Source organism: Metopolophium dirhodum, chromosome 2 (assembly GCF_019925205.1).
Source record: "Metopolophium dirhodum isolate CAU chromosome 2, ASM1992520v1, whole genome shotgun sequence".
In the NCBI taxonomy this organism is placed as follows: domain Eukaryota; kingdom Metazoa; phylum Arthropoda; class Insecta; order Hemiptera; family Aphididae; genus Metopolophium; species Metopolophium dirhodum.
Window position 1 is genome coordinate 29,487,475 of NC_083561.1, and position 23,091 is coordinate 29,510,565.

General features: G+C 35.0%; 1 protein-coding gene across 2 annotated transcripts in view; it reads left to right on the forward strand.

Moving 5' to 3' along the window:
* The window catches only part of LOC132938065 (LIM/homeobox protein Lhx2-like), a 60,393-nt gene extending 49,029 nt beyond the window's left edge, over nt 1-11,364 (forward strand). For both annotated transcript variants that reach the window (XM_061004731.1, XM_061004732.1), the window contains exons 5-6: nt 450-688; nt 10,510-11,364. In XM_061004731.1, coding sequence (XP_060860714.1) covers nt 450-688; nt 10,510-10,761 — 491 coding nt within the window. In that variant the 3' untranslated portion in view covers nt 10,762-11,364. The remainder of the gene's footprint in view (nt 1-449; nt 689-10,509) is intronic.
* Nucleotides 11,365-23,091: the final 11,727 nt, after the last annotated feature.

Below are 23,091 nucleotides of genomic sequence, written 5' to 3' on the forward strand. Positions count from 1 at the left end.
TTTGAAAAACATCGAGCACAGCCAAACCGCACAAGCTCAGAAGCAATAAAACCCATTGGGATGTGAAGGACGTAGTTTCGATACGATCTTCTGATAACAAAAAAAAAAAGCGTATACCTATAATATAAATAAATCACTATGTCGTAAATATTTTGCTGTCGAATATAATGTAATATATTTCCAATTCCCGAGTAGTTTCTCGAGAACGGATGAAATTTGGTGTGGGTAAGGGTATGAGGGGTACTCGGCAACGTTTACTGCGCTCTTAAAAGATATTTGCTTTGATTTTGTGTGGTTAAATTAGATGTATACTAATAAGTCTATTCTTATCATCCCCTAATATTGGCATAGTTCATGTTCATCGAAAATCATGCCCACGTTTGCGATTATCATTATTTTATGTGCGGCACAAGTAATAATAGTCTCTTTTACGGTTTGTTGTGTTTCAGACATGAACTCGAGCGATTCGTACAACATGGAAATGGCGTTCGGCCCGGGTGGCTTGTCCGGCGGCGGTGGTAACGGTGGTCCCGGGTCCGGTCACCAGCGGACGAAACGCATGCGCACGTCGTTCAAGCACCACCAATTGCGTACCATGAAGTCGTACTTCCATCACAATCACAACCCCGACGCCAAGGATCTCAAACAACTCTCGCAAAAGACCGGCCTTCCCAAACGGGTGTTACAGGTAAATGTTGTTTTCATTATAATATTATGATATAGGTACGAGGTATATTATATACCTATATGTATGCATGGGTTTTGAAATTTCCACTGTATACAGTAGTTTTTGAATTTACATTTTCCGAACACAACGTTTTAATTATTTAATGTATATAATAATATGTGTAATATATATTGAGGATGATTCGTAAACGCGATTCCATGCGAAAACACCGCCGATGGGTTTTCGCAGCGTATCAGCATGCACTGATAGAGTATAATATAGTACAAATATACGACGCAAAACTTTGTTTTTATATTGTATCGGACCAAAATGTTTTCGTTCGCGGAAAATGCTGCGATGGCGCATTATAATAATGTTAGCGCGGTAGTTGTCTATTCCTATTAGCACGGTGAATACGTTATGATCGCCACCTTCGTCACCGCCGCCGACCATAGTTCTGAAATAGCTCGGGTCTATAATAGGATTTGATCGTTTCCGTTGTAAGACGAAAATACCACTGCTGACACACGTGATTTTCGACGGGGGCAGGCAAATAATAACGATAAAAAAAAAACTTATTAGGAAAGAGAAGAATATAAAAAACGCGTCAAGATACAAGTGATTTATAATTTATTCATGTATATATTTCTTCTAAATGCATATAAATCGTCCTTGGGCAGTGCGTATATATACCACCACCGAATGAATAAAATACAAACAAAGTAGTAATAAAAAAAAAACACACACACAGACGCGCGCGCGCGCATAAAATAAAATAGTAACGCTTCGGGCCCCTCTCTTACCCTCCCTATTTACACGAGTTATTTATGCTCGGACGTCGTTTTCGCTTTCGGCGACCACCGTATTATAATATGCGTATTACATTATGGTGTACCACTGTAATATATTATATTATATACATATTATACGCTGTATACGGTCCGCCACAGTATTGACGATTTATGGGATTCGCGTGTTTAAATCCATTTGCAATTGTGGCCATTTCGTATATACGTTATTCGTACCTATTATATACTATACATAATATTATTATAATATGTGTGTTTGTTTAATGTTATGTGCACTTAACCGTGTGCCTAGATGACAAACCATTTTTAAAAAGATATCGCTTTTTGCGGCGACCATTCGAATGATGACTTTTCTATATTACATCGCGCTATAATAAATAGGTATATTATATTATATTTTTATTATATTTATAATTCTTATACGTATCTACATACATTATAACTGTGGTGGGTTTTCGAAAAACATTTGGTTACCAAGAGTTTATTCATATGAATAGCTGACTCTCGTTTATTTACTGTATAATAAATGTCTAATTTACTGTACCTGTCTCATCTAAAAACATTCCGGTAAAAAAAAAATCAAAAAAATCAATAGTAAAAATCTTATCGTGATTACATAATATACATATTATATGCGTACGGTATAAATACATAATTAATATTATACGACCGTCATCGCAGAGTTAACACGTCATAAACCTTTATGTTTATTTCTCTTGTTTCCGACAGATCTTCATTTTATACTACTATGTATACACTCATCTACAATATATACATTGTATATGAATATTATACATAAATCTGTATATATATAATAGATTATATGAACATACAGTATTATTACCCTACTACCGGTGAAATATTTTAATATATACAGTGTATATATGCACAATTTTTTTCATTAAGCGTTAAAGTTATTGATGGACTTTATGTGTGATCCTCGTATTTACATGTATATTTTTTATTGCACATAAAAAGAAGAAATGCGTTTTACCTGTGTACAATTTGTACTTTTTTCCGTTTCAAAAAATAATAATAATGATGTCCACTTCAACGTTAATTTAAAATTATGTGTATAGAAAAATAGAGGGTATATTGTTTACCGCGATGTGCACATATACTTTTTAAGTGCAATACATCACGCAGACACGCATTATAATGTTAAATAATAAATTCGTATTTGGAATCTGACAAAACGTTAACACATCGCGGCCAAGTATTTCGATGTACCTACAGCGTGCAGTGCGCGTGCTCAATGCCTATATAGATTTTCAAACACCGACCAGATGAATAATTACACGAACTTTGACAAATAACGCGTCTGACATCGGCCGTGTACAGAGAGGAAACAATAATAATTGGTTCGGTCTCTCGCAGTAGTTTTAAGCGCCGACGACAGATTTACCGACACGCTGCAGACTCGTCGCCGGCTGCGTTTCAAAGACCCAAAAGCTCACTGTCCAGTACCTTATTAAACGAGCGCGTCACATAAATTTTTCGGCGGTTCGTAAATCAAAACAAAAACTATTTCGCCGCAGACGTGTATTATAAATTACAATAATATATTATATACAATACACGTAGGTATAATACCTATACACAGCTATACTCGCGCGTCGATGTATATATATTTATAACATATTATTATTATAATATATGGCACGCAACACAACAATATCACCTTAGCCCCGGCACGTCGAATCAACGGCGTTTGCTTTACACGATTTCGATAGTATAATATAATAATAATTGTGTTGATCTCCGCCAGCGCCGCAAAGTCGAATCGTTTCCGTTATGCACGCGTCGCAATTGCGTATGCGATTCATGCGCGAGTAAACCTATATTATACTCGTATATTAAGTAATAATAATAATAATACAATAATACATGTTAATACGTATCGAACGAAGCGGTGTATTGTAATCAAAAAATCATATATAATATATTTTATACATGTATAATTCATTTGTTATATATTTTATAATATACCTAAGTACCTATAACACAGTTTTATGATTACAATAACGAAGTCGTGTCTTATAACAACAATATAGCGGGTGATGAAAGTTGAGTCTCGAAAAAAATATTGTTTATCCAACGATATTGTAATGTTTTGACGGAGGCATGTGTCATTGACGGATAAAAAATAGCCTTGCAAACGTGACTCTAATATACACTATGCTGCTGCTTATGTTATGTCCTTATAGTATCGTTACACTATATCGTAATATGCAGTAAAATGTTCACATATATATATATATACATATAAATTTAGCGGTCTACGGTCGAATTACGCGTCTACGTCATATTGTTTTATGTGCGTCATGTATATATATATAGTAGGCATATTATATACACTTTGGTAAGACCGCGTATAAAACGGTATATTTTTTTTCCCGGACCGACAAAGCACTGTCTTCGCTTCTTCTTTGCCGCCCCGCTGCGGTGGCGGCGGCGCGCTGCAGACGAATTCGCATCGTATATAACGTTTCCCGAGTATATACAATATATATATATATATATATCATGTACAAAACGGGAGAGAAAAATATGAAATAAAAAAACTTTCCCTCGACGGTCGATGTTTATACTCACACACACGGACACAACATTGTATGTATAGTACGCGCAACTGGTTTGCCGATGTATATACGTTCCGTGTACATATAGAAAATGGCAGGTGCTTCGCCGCATTTTCTTCTGCTGCCGTCGTGCCGTATATTATACGCTCACAAACCCATCTCGTCCTCGGGGCGGTGGCAGTGCGGCGGGCGTAGGACGCGACTATGGCCGCGGCGGCGGACGATGCGCAAGAGAGGTGTACGCACAAACGACACACGAGCATGAAAATACATATAATAATATACATTATACATTGTACAACAAAAAAATAATAATAATAAAAAAGAAGATACGAAATATCCATTTATCAATACGCGTTGTTTGAAAACAATGAACAATTCAGCGGCGGCCATCCTCCCGTATATAATAATAATAATAATAATAATATATACCAGCACCATGGTCCGCCGCCGCACTATTCTCATAGAGCAGTGAACAGTGTGTGTGCGCGTGTGTGACTGAGAGAGAGATGGACGGAGAGAGCGAAGAGACGACATATTAATAGTGCAAACCCGTTTGATGGCCGTTTAACATTCTGTTCGCGTATATCTGCCTTTATGCGTATATATATATATATATATTGTACTATGTGTATTTCGCTATTTTTTTTCTCTACGTCGTCCGTACGCTATTTTTCTCGGTCGGGAATCGTTGTTTTTTTTTTTTTTTGTCGTTCTTTGCACACATCCCTTCTATAAGATATTATAGTAGATACACACACACGGTCGCTGCCGTCTCTGCGCCGCGCAGCAATATGAGTTTTTTTTCCTCTCCAAGACCGTCATCGTCGTCGTCGTCATCACGGACGGAGACGGCGGCATGTTTGCTGCGGTCGGCGGCGCTTTGATGCCGATGGCCAACCGATTTCGCATGCTCTCGTAATTTGTCACAATTACCTGCCGGGGTCCGAGTTTTACACACCGCGCGCAAACGGTAATGGCCGTCCGTCACCATTCCTAAAGGAGAACGATCGTTTTTCGCTCCGTTTCTTTTGTCCTCTCTTTTTCTCCAGCCGCCGTATTCGATATCTTACCGTTTTTCTCTCATTCCTCCCCCCGCCAACAGTGCGCAATACACTTACGCGATTGGCATATCCAGGTGGGAACAATTGTAATGTATTATACCTATATAACATTCGCTGCGCATGTTAGACCGGGATAATAATTTATATCCATCACGTGGGTATACACTACGATTATTGTAAACCTTATTCATCTCCTATTGCTCGTACCGATGACCCGGAATGGTGCTCTAAAATTCGTGTGTGCAGTTTTCAATGATCATCTATTTATCTTAGAAGAATATTTAAATTTAAAATAAAACAACGATTTTTAACACGCATAGTTAAAACTATGTACCTACACTATAGCTACAATACATATCAACATTCTACATATTATACTGCTCCCATAGTCCCATGCACTTGGTACCTATCCGATTTGATCAATTAAACCGGTTATTTTTACTGCCAAATTAAATAATAATTTACCAGTCGATTACGAATATAGTGCAATGTGTGAATTTGTAGACGGGACAGGGTCACGGGTATTTAGGTTATAATATCTGGGATTTTGTTTTCTCATAAATTCCGCATAAAAACGGCCGGCACGTTGTTTACACGAAGCTCAGAGTATAATTATTAAAAACAATTACGACATTGTTAGTAATAATTAGTTTGGTCGGTATTTTATAATTCTACCCTCGAGAAAAACACACGGTGTAACAATTAGCGTACTACAGTAGCGGCTATCTATTTGCTCGTCGTGGGAAATTTCTTAACAAACAAATTGTCGCTTGCCATTCGTCAACAATGTTCTTCGCAGTGTCTGTACACGCATATTAGTAATGGCGGCACATTTACAGTCATTTTGCATAGGTATATATAATATGTATTATAATTTTTAGGTGTATATAGTTCAAAGCAAAAATCGTATGACTTAGATAGACCTATAGGTAGATAGCTGGTGGTCAGTTGTTGTTGGATATAACAATAATAATTCCTAATGGTAGGTTTAAATATTTTTTCGGTTTGCAATATAGGTATGTTTATCTGCTGCAGAAATAGATGTATAGTATTTTGGAAATGTAATAGCTATTGATGTACCCGATGGATTGTACTTCTCTGATTATGTTTTTGCATCGTATATATTTTACCCATAGTTCAAACTTCAACCCATCCCAGTGGGGAGAGGGGTAAACCGAACGATGCGGACAACCGGCAAGCACAAAGGACGGGGCTGAAGCACTTCATAGGCATTTTAATAATGCAAAGGATAATTCTACTGTATCGCATTGTAAATGCAATCTGTGCGAGTCGTACCTACGATAAATGATCTGTGCGCAGACGAGTCTTAGTTTTAGTAAATGTGCGCAGACTAGGACCACCCCTGCCGGCTACAGGGTATCGCGCAATGGATTACTTTTGAACTGCGATTCCTACAATAGTTTAGGAGTTGATCTCTCAGAGAGATGGCAACAAGACCGTGGTTTTGCCAACGGGGCTAACCGCGATCCCAAAAATCGAGGGTCATACCGGAAAAACAGCTGTCTCAGAAATACACGCAGGTTGCCAAGAGGATAATATTATATTAATCATATCGTGTTATTAAAACATTATTTGAATATTCCGCGGGTGTACGCAAGTGCGGGAAACGCCTCTATCGCACTGCACCGGAGTTAGACGGACGGTCGCGGCAGCGTTACGCCACATGGATCCCCGGGAGGTGCGCTATTTCCGTCCGCGGTCGACCGCCGTCGGGGCCCAAAGGAGACGCTGCAAAGGGACCGCCGCGAGAGATGATATTCGGCCGCCGGCAATTAGGCGTGTCGCGTTAAAACGGTCGACGAAAAAACGCGCATGGCGGCGGCGGCGTGCACGACGTATGTGATATATTATTATTATCGCGCGCGCGCTCGCCGCGACATCGCCGCTGCAACACAGCCGAAAAGGGTCGCGGCCGCGTGTTCCGCGTGACTACCGCAACGGCGTGGCGGCCGCCGCTGAAATAAAGCTCCGTTAATTAGCGCGTATGCGATCGACGGCCGTGACGGTTTTTATCACGCCCTATCTGCTCTTGTGTAAATATGTTTTATTATAATAATTCATAATTATAATAATAACTGTATATGTATACTATGCGCGCGCAGTCGGTTAACCGAAATAGATATTATACTCCGCCGATGTTTCTTTTTCCCGATCGCAAAGGTATATAGCCGCGCACGACATAGCCCTGCGAGAACGATGATGATATTATATAGTTATGATATCGGTATACTCGTCTAACATATACTCGGAAATATAATATATGTACCTACACTGGATGTGCGACCTGTCTTTAATAATCAGCTATATATATATTTAAACCACGGACTAAGATAATATAATGGACTGGAAACAGAAATATAATTCTAAACAGAATAATATCAAAAATACATCACAATTTTTCTGCAGGAAAATGTGTGTCTGTCACCAATTTGTTTATTAACGAATTGTTCAGCAGTGAAGTAAAACTTAGATGTAGACCGTAAAAACCATTCAATAACGAATTATAGTGTAGGATTTATAGATGTCCACCTGCATTATTCCTTCATGTGTCTTTCTTTTAAATGTATTTATTGCATATTTATAGCACCTCTCGTCTTTATTGCGCATTCAATTTTTTTTTTATTGTTCTTAATGGTGACAATGGCCATTATAGTTTCAATTCTGTTTGCTTGTTAAATTAGGTTGTTCAATTTGGTTTTGTTTAAGAACTTTAAAATTTGCGTAGTGGTATCCGTGTCAGGCCCGAGTGCTGCATCTAGGGTGTTGGGTATATTGAGGCTGCTGAGTTCGTTTACGCATTGGAGGCATTCGGTAATTATGTGGTTGACGGGGTACAGTTCCACAAGAATTGCACATTCGTTTTTCTCCCTATATTCGATTTGTACGTGCCGCCATAATTCGTTACAATGTTTTGAGTTTGGGTTTTTTTAGTATTGGGACCAATAAAATTTTCAGAGTTGTAATTGTTATTTAGTGTACCTATTATATTAATTATTATGCTCCCCATTGGTCGGAATAATTTGTAGAGCCTGGTTTCGCATTTCGTGAAATATTATACAGGGATTAACAGCCTTGTATCTTGAATCTCTATCTCGGTTATCCACAATGTAATGATAAATGCTATTTTCATTATAAATTGCAATGAACTTGCAAAATCCTGAGCAAACAAAAAACTCGAAAAATGACGGTAGGTACGCTAAGTAGACACACGCGGCACGACACGTCATAATACTAACCACCTCGTAGAATACCCGCACATATCTATGTTGTTCTGTACAGATGATTGATATTAGGTATTTATAATATTTCACAATATTGGTTTTTGTGAATAGGTAGGTAATAAATCAGATATGATGATAAAATAACAAATGGCTATAACAATTTTGTTGTAGGTGCGTCTTACCGAGCGGGTATATAATACTATTCGACGATCACCGTTTAGTATCTACGTATATTATAATACATTAATACTTAACACATCTTCAACCTTGCGTTTCGTCTGTTATTATAAATCTGTTGTTTGGACAACGCGCTCGGCTACACGATTAACAGACAAATAATATGCGTCACCTACCTACACGGTTTCCGGGCCAATTTTTCGACTGTATACAGGTCCGTTTGTTCCGTGTTGTTCAGAGCGAGCATCGGATTTCCGTACAGCACTGTTGCAGCAGTTACTATAAGCGATATCCCACGCGTTATTTTCGGGCGACAGCCGAGATTTAAAAATATATGATCGCAGCTGCCCGCCGTCGACGAGACACTAATTATATACTTCGCGCCCAGTTTTCATATATGTTTCGACCCTACGCCCTCCACTCCGGCCATTTTCTTCTTTCCTTTCAATCGGTTTTCCGTCCCGCCGCCGCTGCAGTATATTACATACCACGTATAATCCTCGTTGCCGTTTTACGCGTTTCTCTCCCCGCTTCCATTCCGCTGTGTGCTCGTGTGTAGGTATCTATACACTTGCCCCTCCCAGCGAGATCTTTTGGCTTCCGCCCAAGCACCCGATAAGATTGATGAGACCGCCGCGTAACCGACCGCGCGATGAACGTCAATTAATCTACAAACCGCCGCCACAGCCGCCTCCGAAACAAAGGCTTAGGTTGTTGTGAAATCTGTATGCACCTATATATATATATATATATATGCTAGTTTACCATATACGCTCGTACGCCGCGTTTATTTAAAGTAGAATGGAGGTTTGGGGGGGGGGGGGGGGGAGAGGAGGCTGAGCTACGAAAACAAATTGTCGTTTTTGACTGAAAACCGGCCGATGATTTATCGTCGACCCCGTGCACTTTTGACGGTTATCCCGCTTTATACGAACGGCAGTCACGACTTTTGTGACATTACAGATACACCCGCGGCGCGTTTATTTTCGTACACCCGAGAGGCGAGCTGAACTACAGAAATGAATAGACACTAAAAACCGACAAAAAAAAAAAAAAAACCGTCGATTTCGACACGGTTTATTCGCGGCGTCGATCGCCCAAGATGATGAGATACATCCGGTGGCGTGTGCGAAGGAAAGTATAACGTAAGGAAACGACGCTTTTCCGGTGCGCGTGTAATATCCCATGTAGGTACTTACATAATATTTTTACACTCACAATGTATAAATATACGTGTTATTTCGTGTGCGTACGCTATGATATTATTTATACGATTATAAATATAACGACTAACACGGTGTATTGACGTTGATGAGATCATGGCGATTTTGTGTTCACAAGGCCACTTGTGGTGTGCGGTGTGCACATGTGTCACACCATAAAACGAACGACGACGACGTGTAGTGGTGTATTCCGATCGTATACTATGTGATTGTAACACAAATACATAATAATTATTATTACGTGTGTGTCAAAACAGCGGCGTTGTACGTACAATATAATATACCTATTATAATAATATGTGTAGGTTTATTCCGTGTGGAATATTGTTTTATCGCCGGCAATTACGCGAGCGTTGTCGGATTTTAGTCGGTGCAGCGGTCGGACAAAAACCCGTGCCGTCGTTTAGGGGTTTGGAAAATAAATTGAATTAATTTTCTTACAAGTGGACAAAACTATTTATCGTCGTTAAGCGCACGCGATCGCGTGACTCGCAGTGTACGCGCCGTCATGTACGTTATTGTTATTTTTCCATGCGCTAAGGGTTTTCGCAATCGCTTTTATATTATATAGTTTTCACCACCGCATATTATCGTACGAGTGTACGACAATATGCAATAATATACAATACGGCGCGTGCGTTACCGTATAATATTCGCACCATACGAATGCTTACAATATTATATTTTATTGTTATAATTTACTCATACAATATATTATTTTAAATTATACGGTTGTGTGTTACAGGTTTGGTTCCAAAACGCTCGAGCCAAGTACAGGCGGACGGCCACCAAACAAGACGGCGGTCTGGGATCGTTGGCGCCGCCGTCCATAAAACCCGACAAAAGCTGTTCGGAAAGCTCTACGGGCTCGACCGGCATCGAAGCGGTTATGTTCCACCAGCAGCAGCAGCAGCAGCAGCAACAACAGCACCACGCTATGCAGATGAGCCCCAGAAGCTATTTGAGCACATCGTCGCCGATGGAATGCGGCTCTTAGAGAACCACGACTACTACACAAACAATAATATAATATAATAATATTATCGTTTCCTCTATCAAAGTATATATTATTATCATATTATTGTATAAAGAAATATTATAGTATATTATACGTAACTCGTGTGTGTGTGTGTGTGTGTGTGTGCGTGTGTGTGTGTGTGCGTGTATATAGGGGGGATTACGAATAAAGTAATGATATAATAATATATTATAAACGTGGGTGTTTATATAAAAAAAAAAATATGAGCGAACAGCGATGAGCCAGTTTTGTATACGTGCAATATTTTCAAAACATTTATAAGTAACTTAAGTTGTTGTTTTTTTTTTTTTTTTAATTAAATATTTATATTGTTGAAAGTATAACGGTTTGAAAAAAAAATAATGAGAGAAAAAAAATACTATTAGTCTTTAGTAACAATGTTCGAGAGTAGTATATAATATATAAATGTATATATATATGAATACATACTTAATAAGCGTAACTTGTATAAATCGATGTTGTCCTTACTTCCCTTGTGTCTATACATAATATACCTACCTACTTTGTAAAACATGTACATTTCTCTTAAATAAAAAAAACATTGTGGTGACATTTTAATAATTTATAAAAATGTATCGTTATTTATTCTTGGGCTACACTTTTTGTCAAAATGTGTGGTAACAATAGGTTTCGCTGATATTATATCATATTACACTGTAGTATATTTGAATTGACTATATATACATACCATGGTATAAATATTACGAACTGAAGCGAAACCAATACGAGCGTATAGCGGTACCTATTGGCAATAATATATGGAACGTCATGACGAGATGTGAACAGCTATACGTCACGATACATTCCCACAACGGACCTGTATCAGGCAAGGAAATAAATATAAACGCGAAACTTTATCTCGTCGCATCGCACTGCAGACGCGAACCCCTCAACAGAAAACCAAAACAAACGCAAAAAAACGTATGTTTATACGACAATAGGTTTTTCACGGCGGCGGCGTGTACTCGCGGTACCCACCCACCCACCTACCTACCTGCAGACTGCGTATAATATATTATAATAACATATAATATTGTAGTCGTCGTAAAAACGAGAAGGAACGACGTGGTCGTCGTGTGGTCGTCGCAGGCGAAACAAAACGTCGTCCCGGAGGGGGGGGGGAGGGTAAAAAAAGAAGAAAATCTGCTGGCGCACAAAGACCCGGAGAAAAACTTAACGCACACACATAATATATATATATATACACGGGTAGACATATATAGGTACACGGACGCGTGTACGCGTGCGCACAGCCTCGGCCGGCTATATACGACGACGCGGGCTCACGTTTTCCGCCCGTGCAAACAACACACACACACACACACTCACGGTGTATACATTCTATGCAAATGTGGACCAACTGCAGCAACCGCGGTCGGTCGGTGGCGCGTTCACGACCTCCGACTTTATATTATTATATACCCGGGGCGGCGCGGTAGGTACAGCAGGATACATATTATACGACCATACGATATATATACGCACCTCCAACAATGGGAAATTCCTATACACTCGCGCGGTCATATTATGTGTGTAGCGTGAGTGTGTGAGTGTGTGTGTGTGTACGAGTATACGGTTTACAGGAGAGAACGCGTACACACACACACGCGCGCGCGCGCGCGACCGGAGAAAAAGATGAAAAAAATAAAAAAAGAAGAGACCCGGCATATATTATATATATTATTATATGTATATCTATCGCGTTTGTGACAACAACGAATGGCCGGCAGTCCCGTAGATGATATCCGCACACGATTATACGCATATACAATACGCACGCCGCTGTATATATTTTATACACACACACACACACACACACACACACACACACATATATAACATATATATGCGCGAGCGGCATTATAATATTCGTTATTGTTGTTTACGACGAGCAGAAGGGTCCCGGCGGCGTGAGCGCGCGCGTGTGTGTGTGTGTGTCGCCATTGTTTTCCACTATTGTTATATAGGTACGCGCTGTATATGTGCGCACATAATATATATATATGTATATGTTTGTATATATAATATATATATGTAAATACTACGACCGCGCTGTGCTTCCCTTTCCACCGGCCCGTCACGCCGCCTCCCCGTGACGTCCATACTGCTATTTCGTCGTTATTATTATTATTATTATTATTATATTTTACTTTACCCCGCGTATAGTAGTAATAATAATATTACGTATATAGCTGTTTATCTGCCACAATAGTCTATAGGTACCTATACGACAGTGCCGTGCACACACGCGCACAATATGAATAATATCGTGGACGTCGTACAGTGTGCGCAGTTTTTTTATTTTATTCAAAATGACGCGCATACAATATAATATAATATAATAGGAATAGAGGTATATATTATCATTATAATATATTATAATATAATATATAGGTAGGTACCTGCATACGACGGTCGTGAGAACAGACTGTACGCGCGCGCGCGATAATATCGAGGGGCGCCGCCAGCGGAGATGGCCCCCGCCCGATTGGACGACAACGACTGGCGCACAGTACAGATATATGCACAATATAATATATTATAACAATCTATGTTATTACTTATTATAATACATTGTACGCGCATAACATTAACGCGTGCACACTCGTGGTGGACGACTGAATTTCCATCATGGAGGCGAAACCATAATATAATATACGCATACGCAGTTATTCATAGCTACGGTATGATATGATGATATTATTAATCTATACTATACGGTCGGTATGGAAAAATTCTGAACCTATACCACGTAGTACCCAGTATTGATAACCAATGGTATTATCTACACGCAGTAGGTTAGGTTGGTCCACCATACGCGTCCACTATTGTATCTATAGTCACAAATAATTGTGTCCAGCGTCGGATCGAGACGAAACAATGGTATATATTGCTCTATGTGATGGCTAAATATTACTCAACATCGGCTCGCGCCAAAAATCTTCATACCATACATATTAAACAATATTTTGAAGTGTTTTTCATAATGTATAATATAGGTACATATTATGTTAATTATAATTTATATGTATAACAACTATTAAAAAAATTTAATATACTCAACGATCGGCTCGAAAACTTATTTTGGATGATCAAAAAGTCTAGGAAAACGGTTTTCAACTTACGAATTTGTGATTTACACATACCGACACGATTTAATGAAAAAAAAATCGAAAATAATATTTTCCCGTGCAATATTGAATATTGCAATATTAAACACAAAAATGGCTGCGCTTCGAATTGTTTTGATAGTTAGTCGTGGAAATAATCGTCTCTGCTGTGAGCAAATAAACCTCCGACCTGTATCGACAGTATAGGTAGGTTGTATAGGTAAATAATAATATTGATATAGTTGCACTCGGTATTTTTTATTTTACGATATCACACGTAATACAATACAGTTGTGCGCGACAATAACTGCACGTGCCGTCTGCGCACGTGGCTTTTGTTTGACGACATTGAACATATTATTTTATTAACATTTCGAAAACTATTGATACCATATACTTATATAGGTATAAATGTATAATAATATTAAAGTTACGGAAATTACCACTCCTGTGCGATTATCATTAATTCCGTAATATATAAAGTCTGAATGCGAAATTATTGGCGATTCATAATAAACTCAAGATTTTAGATTTAATTGAGATACACTTGACGAAATGGAAATTATTGGTTCGACAGATTTCTAGGTATAGTAAGTACCCATTCATCGATGCGTGTACCCTGCAGACGTATAATTTAACATAATTATATTAGCCGAAATTGCATTCACGACACACTCATGTCATACGCTCGGCAAAAGCTGCTCCATCTGGACTCACCTTTATGATATAATATTCTGTTATGTTATTTTAAGAACTCTTACCTGTAAATAAATAAATTGTACCTACACAAAGTCGCGCAGTGGTGGGGCACCGCATCGCAATTTAAGATTAACACAACATTATTATCGAGACGTATCGATGTATACAAGATGAGAACAAAATCTCACACGGGTGCAAGAGAAAGAGAAACTTCTATAATATAAGAAGTCGTGTAAAAATAAATTTCTGTTCATCGTCGCCCCGAAGGGAATACGGTCCAACGACGTCTGATTTTTACGATGGTATAGGAAAATAAGTGGTGTGCGAATGTGTGATGACTGTGCTGTCAATATAGTGTCAATAGGACCATATTGATAGACTTTCGCACCAAATAAAAATAGGCTAAAGTTCATTATAGTTTGATCAGTTTTTGAAAATTTTCCATTTTCTTTAGTGCGTGTATAATATTAAAGTAATTAAGTACCATATGGATGTACCCATGAATTCCGAATAAAAAACGACGAGTCACTACTCAAAAGACATGATTTTTTTTTCATTAACGGTTCGATGGCACACCGCGTCGCCTGTTTCTGAGTATTATCAGCCAAGAGCGGTAATGTACGTTTGGACCAGTTAGAAAAAAATCATATTGAAAAATAATTGTTACAATAGTACCTATATACCTTTATACATTATATATTATAATATTAGGGGGTAAACCAATATATCCAGTGCAGCAATACTATTTACCTTTTTGGAGGGGGGAGACACAACAAATTATTAGGGACCTCATCAAATAATATTATTATCATGACAAATTATTATTTTTATTAGCTTTTTAGTTTTCATAACATTTTTACGATCATTATTTTTTGTAAAATCAAAATATATATTTCAGAATTGAGATTCCGAGCGAAGCAATGAATGTATCCGTTTTACAATGTATTCTGTGTGTGTGTGCGTGTGTGTGTGTGTCATTAATCTTTCGAAGCAATAAAAATGTTTGAATTATAATAATGTTTGTTACTTTGGGTATTAAAAAAATACAAAGTTTTAAAGTTAAATTTTAAAGTTTTTGTGTAACCGATTGTGTATATTTTACAAATAATATTTATAAGTAGGGCAGGTCACAGGTAGGTATAATATCTTAAATAATGTTGTGCTCGGCAAAATTTTACTTGATCACCTCCGATGACACGTGCCGTCCATTTCCCGAGCATATTGCCTACGCGACTACACGTCAAGGTAGGATGCACAAAGTCACCTATATATTATTCATGGCTTCCTCGTTGGAATAAATAGCTGTTTATACCCATTTACTACTATTATTTAGAAATAAATTAAAATTTTTTGTATTTATTACATTTATGTATATGGTCGTCCTGAAGTATATAGATTGTCTGACTGACTGATCAAGACAGAGCCTAAAATATATGATAGCTATAGAAACTTGAAATTTCCATGGTACCTTCGTACCACCATGTACACTAGCCACTAAGAAAGGACTTCCCAACATTTTTATTTTTAAGAGGTGCTCACGCAATGATTTGAAGATTCACAATGGAAATCAAATTTTTTATTTTTAAATGGTTGTCTTTGGTCACTAGGGCATATGAGATAAAAACATTCATTGTCTCGTTAATGGGCTAGAATAAACAAATTATATCTTAAAACAAATACGAGAGTTAAATGTATACTTTAATAAACTTAAAAACTACTAGACCAATTTTGATGAAAATTTCAAATTCTTCTTATAGAGATATCAGGTAAGTTTCAAGAATAGTTTGAACCATAGTAATACACAAAGTGCCATATCAAATCCACCACAGGCAAATGGTCCATCTCAGTCGAATTAATTCACAAAGCGATAGAGTAGGTACACATACAGGTATACAGCTGACGTCGATTTGCACATTAACCGAGGAACACCAATACCAAGATACACCTATATATAGCGCTATATATATTTTTATATTTTTTCAAAGGTCAAGTTGGGCTATACAGCTAGTATTATAATATAGGTAGACTTGAAAAACCCGAAGTAAACTCCATATGGTAGAATGCTTGAAGAATAACGTGGTTTTTGACGATTTTATATGCCTCTATATTGGAATTTATAATTCTATAATGATAATTATTTAATATCAAGTATTATTTGCTGATTATTGTCGGTTCGTGTAAAAGATTCACGGCCAATGATTTACACAATAGGTATGCATGCATTTTGGTTGGACGGTGTATACATTGTACTCCATATAGATGCAACTATATATTATACCTAATATTATATTTTTGGGAATTGGGATATATTTTGTATGTATTGAACTATATATTAGATTATGTGTGAATTGTATGTATTATCTAGTTAGCACCTACCGCCAGTGACATATTAATGAGGCAGAATAAAATGTCTTTGCTATATTCTAAATTTATGTTATTGCGGCGTTATGGAGTTTGCACCTTAAGGGCGTGTTATGCGCTATGGGTGGCAGATAACACAGTCGTGTGCATGCGAGTGCTCCACAACGACTTCTTGTTTTATGATTGATACTGGCTGTCCGTGTAACTCGATCTAAAACAGTATCCTAGGTCGGGAACATGTCATCTTTGCAGTGAGAAAGTCGTGAAGGTCTCTTGTGATTATAATTAATACGATGACGCAATAACAACATGCGTTATCATGTCAGAAAATCACACATTTTCATACCTAATCGATTATCATCCTAAAAATCGAGGAATCTCAATATAAAACTTGAGAACTACTATACAAAGAAGATCTCGCTTATGCATTTTGTGAAGAATTTTAGTCATTTTTATTGGCATTGCCGCCTATTGATGAAGAAGTCTCTGATACAATAATTAAAATGTATTCCACAATTATTATTATGAATGCCGAATGTGAATAGATTTATATCCATAATATGTTTAAATTGCCTTAAGAGGATATCAGCACACTATTGGTTTTCTCTCTCTGACCTATACGCGCAACATGGATAATTTTCGTACAGCAGAACCTACCTATATTAATTGTGATGTTTGCTGCAGTATACTAAAAATGAGGTCACTATTATCAAAGTTAAATTTGAGAACATTATCTGTAGAACATTATACACGTGTGACGTGTTTTCACATTAGTTTTTTTTATGATATTTCAATTTTTATACAAGTTATGAGTTTATAAATTATCGTATAAAGTTTGTATTACAAACACAGACAATGTTCTTAGCTTAAATGTTGATAACAGGGCAATTCACTTTAAAGCTAAAACTAATACAAAACAATGGGTTGGTTCTGCTAAACTAAAATTTACCAAGTTGGCATGTTGCGCGCATGGGTCAGCGATAGTGAAAACAAAATAGTGTGCTGAAATCCTCTTAAGGATTTTCTTCTGCTGTCCCACAAACATTTGTTCATCGGAGATCAGAGAGGTCATTTTCAATCAAAGTATTTGCCAATATGAAAGCTGGAATTAAAGAGCTCTGACTATTCAAGAAAGTATTATTTGATTTTTTCATAGTTTAATATATTTTATATTAATCTTTATTATAAACAGTTGGATTAAATACATTTTCTTTCCAGGAGTGTGGCCAGTGGGGGGCGGCTTCTCCACCAAATCTTTCTGACAGTAACCTTCTTGTATTAACACTTAAGCTTATTATACAAAATTTGTATAGATTGTTTAATTCAAATAAAGTACAAAAATAAAAAATAAATTTTCTGCTATTGCATGTTTTTTTAATTATGGTGGATAATAAAAATTATTATGAGCTGAAGCGCTAAACCTATAAAAATCTCTCTACTGCTAGTTATTTTTAGGCATTAGATATACATTTAGATAGTATATAATAAATATATTTTACTTAATAATACATTAGACATATAATACAGTAATTACTTATCCATTTTCCAGGCCAATTGAAGAAGCCAAATAACCATTTATAGAATTACAAATACGAAAATGTATACCTACTACCTAGGAATACTTAGATCAGTCCAAATGACGTCACTGATTACATGTATACTGTGTACTTTATAGTATGTATATGTATTATGGTATATAGATATACAGTAGGTATATTATAAATGGAATACAACAAATGAAATATGATTTAGGATCATAACTCAAAAATCTTAATGTCCAATATTATAGTATTTATATCCAAGACATAAAATGTTATTCACTGATAGTTCAAAATATTATAATTTTTAATATATTATTGTGCGCATGAGTTTAATCACGATGAGTAAATTGTATTTTTATTTGGTTAAACGAGTCTCCAAAAATAGATTCAAATAGGTTTATATTTTTTTTAATTCATCCAAACGGGTCTTGTCCTATCTGTAGTCACTTATAGCCTATAGGTATGTATTATTCACAGCTAGGTTCATCGTAGGAACATACAATGTTATTCACACGCTATCCTCACAACCGTTATTTGAAATGTATATTGTATTTACACATATAAAATGTGTGCAGCGTTCGAAAAGTTTATTTGAAAATTAAACTTATTCACGTTCTTAAAAAAATGAAAAAGTTCATCTGGTTGTTCGTTTTATTTAGGTATTATTTTATACGTTTTTAAATACTACTTTGATAAGGTATAGATCAACTATAAAATATAATAACTTCATGGTTTTACATAAATATAATAAAATCACTAGGTTACCAAATGTATTAAAATAAATGACCAAATAAAACATACAAATATGATGTAAAGTATATCAAAAATATCTTATAGGTAAGTTCCAAAAATAGACACATAATTTTCTGTCTTAAATAAATATAAGGTGCGCAGTATGCAGCAACTTTATTATACGCCGATGTATGTGACAAAATATTGAGTGAAGCTTCTTGGAATTTTAATTAGCATTGTTACTGCCACTTGGAATCCATGTCAAAACATCACGGAAATATTATCAAGGCAATTATATCTCAGTAAATACATCATAGAAAAAATATTGCCATTGCGCCTCTTTTTCTTCGCTTTTTCCAATGTCTGGAGAATTATGATCGGTAGCTTAAAGTAGTTTAAAACAGCTTCACCAGTTGAGTGCAATCTTCCTCAAAATTTTGTTTTTATATACAAAAATCCATCTCCAAGTTTTTTTTAGATTTTGAGCGGAATGATTTTACAATGATGTGTGTTTTTAAAAATTTTTATTATTTTTGTCTGTGTACACGATAAGTGGTCGAAATAATAGGTTAGACGGAAGTCAAAATATTATATTCCCATTAGTGTTCAAAAGCGCCTGGGAAAACAAAAAAAATTTAAGGAAAACTGGGAATTTTTTAGCTAAATCAGTTTTCAACAAAATCGTTTTTGGTTTTTGGTGTAGCTCTAAAAAAAATTACCGTAAATACTTTAAATTATTACTGGTTGTTTATATTAACATTTTCTATACACGATAAAATTTTCAAAATATTTAGATATTTTGTTTTGAACTGTTAACGGACCTTTTAAGTTTCCAATTTTTTTAGTTATTTTTCTATGAATGTCAATAAAATTTTATTTGTTTGGTAAAAAAGCATGAATATTTAATACAAGGCTCTTAATATATTGTTACAATGACATTTGGAAAATATTAAAAATTCAGTCACAATTTTTTTTATAAACATTTTAAGTTTGAATTTTGACAAAATAGGCGTAAAAATCACGAAAATGTGAAAATTATTTAGAATTAGAAATTTCTAAAATTTTTTTTTTAAATCTAAGATTTTAAAATTTAACATATTCCTTATGAGGTTATTTACAGGTGCTTCTTCTTGGCACCCATAAATCGTCAAAACCCTCCCTAAAATATCTCATTGTTTTGTACCCGATTTGCACCCATTGTACCTTCCATAAGAAAATGTGTACTCCTCTCCCTTTTACGCAAAACCAAATCCCCCGTCCCAGTGCTGTAACGACGCCATACTGGCACACAGCGTCTTTATTGGATAGGTACGCAGGTGTTTGGTGTTTTTCAAAATCTTTGTTTTTCGGTTTACCTAAATGTAATAACTCATCGATGGTAGTAATTACATTGTATTACTATTGTATACGAGTATATAATTATATTGTTATTTGATAAAATTAGTTTGTTATATTTTACTGAATTAAATTTTCAATTCTCAAGTTTTAATACAAAATCACGTTTCTAGAAGTATAGAACTACTTTAACTAAAACTGCTGACCAAATATAAACATTAGTTTAAGTTATTTTTTTATTTTTTGTCAGTCATGAGCTCGAGCAAAATAAAACGATATAGTTTTGGGAGCAACCAACTTAACATTAACGTCTTCAAATGTATGTGGAGGTTATGTGGAAATCGAATACATCATGCACTTATATACTAATATACACTTATAAAGACCAATGTCTTCTTTTCATAACTATTTGAAAAGCCGTTTAATTAATACTGTTTTTAAAATACAAAATTAGTTTTTTCTATTTATTATTTTGGTTCATTTTTTGGTAAATCAATTTATTTAGTTTACAAATAAGTCTTCGTCGATTCCTGAAAAATACTGGAAAGTCCTAATTGGGGCAATAGTTTGTTCTACCTATTCATGTAGTCGTCTTGCCACCCATAACTCCTAAGTCATCAATTTTACCTCTAACCAATTTTATATTAAAAATTATATATTTTTATAATATTATATATTAGGTACATTATTTTTATAAGCTTTATTTAAAATAATAAATAAGATATTGAAATTATAGATTTGATGTATAAATAATGTATTGTACGATGTTTAAATATTATGATAGGTACCTCATACTATTTGAACTGGTACAACATAACAGCTTCAGAATATAAACTAATTGTCATATATATGTATTGTGAATAATACAAATAATAAATTATTATTCGAAAACACAATTTCGTATACCTATTATTATTTACTAAATACCTACAACTAAACTAAAAATAAACATATGAATACATTCTGAGTGCCTATAATATAATATTATATACGAAAATTGAATCTTTATTACGAATACGTATCCACATACACAAACCACAAGAAAAAATAATTTAAATATCATTGCAACAATATAGTAGAAGCCTTGTATTAAACTTTCAAACTTTATTACCCAATAAATAAAGTTTTATTGTCATCCATCGAAAAAAATACTAATAAAATTAGAAACTGAAAATGTTCCTAAACAGTTCAAAACATATCAAAATATTTTTAAAATTTTATCATGTATAGAAAATGCAAATAAGTTAAATTAAAGTTAAATTCCATATAAGTTTATTAAAGTTAGGTTCCAGTGAATTTAAAGCAAAGTTATGTTCCAGTCAAAAAAAAGTTGTTCCAGTCAAATTAAAGTTATGTTCCATAGAAGTAAAAGTTTAGTTCTAGTAAAATTAAGAAGAGTTCCATAAAATTTTTTATTACAGTTAAGTTCCAGTGAATTTAAAGTTAAGTTCTAGTCAAATAAAAATTTAGTTCCAGTGAAATTAAAGTTGAGTTTAATAAAAGTTTTATTAAAGTTAAGTTCCATATAAAAATGTATTACAGTTAAGTTCCAGTGAATTTAATGTTAAGTTCTAGTCAAATAAAAGTAAAGTTCAAAAAAGTTTTATTACAGTTAAGTTCCAGCGAAATTAAAGTTGAGTTCCATAAAAGTTTTATTTAAGTTAAGTTCCAGTGAAATTAAAGTTAAGTTTAACTATGGATAAGTTAAGATTTTGTAGTTAAAAATTTTAAATGTTAAAATATAAAATTTAATGTTCAACTTTTATAGCTGAGGATTTAAAACTTACAACAAGGTTCCACGTAAACCTGCAACCAAAAAACCTCAGAAATATAAAAACCCAGTTATAATACATAATATAATGATGTGTGTTTTTTTTTAATTTTAATTTTTTTTTTTTGTGTCTGTCATCGCCTTTTAGTACAGTAAAAAGGCTTGGATTTTCTTCAACAGTAATTTTTCTTATAGGAAAGTGTATCTAGTTGTTACTTACTCAAAAGAAAACTTTTCCCAGTAGTTTTCAAAAGCGACGTGAAAAACAAAAGAAAAATTAAGGAAAAACGGGAATTTTTATATTGACATAAATTATATTTCAGTCGGCCAATTTCACTGAAAAAATACAAACATTTTCTTTACACGAGAAAATTTTGAAAATAATTTGACTCTTTTTGAGCTGTTTGCGGACATTGTCAGTTTTCAATGATTTCCGTTTTTTTTTCTATAAATAACAATAAAATTTTATTTGTTGGGTAAAAAAGCGTGACAATTTAATACAAGGCTCCTGATATATTTTTCCAATAGCAAATGAAAAATATTAAAAATACATAGACACAATTTTTTTTTATAAGTATTTAAAGTTCAAATTTTGACAAAATGTATCAAATTTAAAAATTAATAATTATTTTGTAGTTGAAAATTTATAAAATGTTCAACTTTTATAGCTAAGGATTAAAAATTTAAAACAAGGTTCCACGTAAATTGGTTATACCTATATAAATTACTTTATTCACAA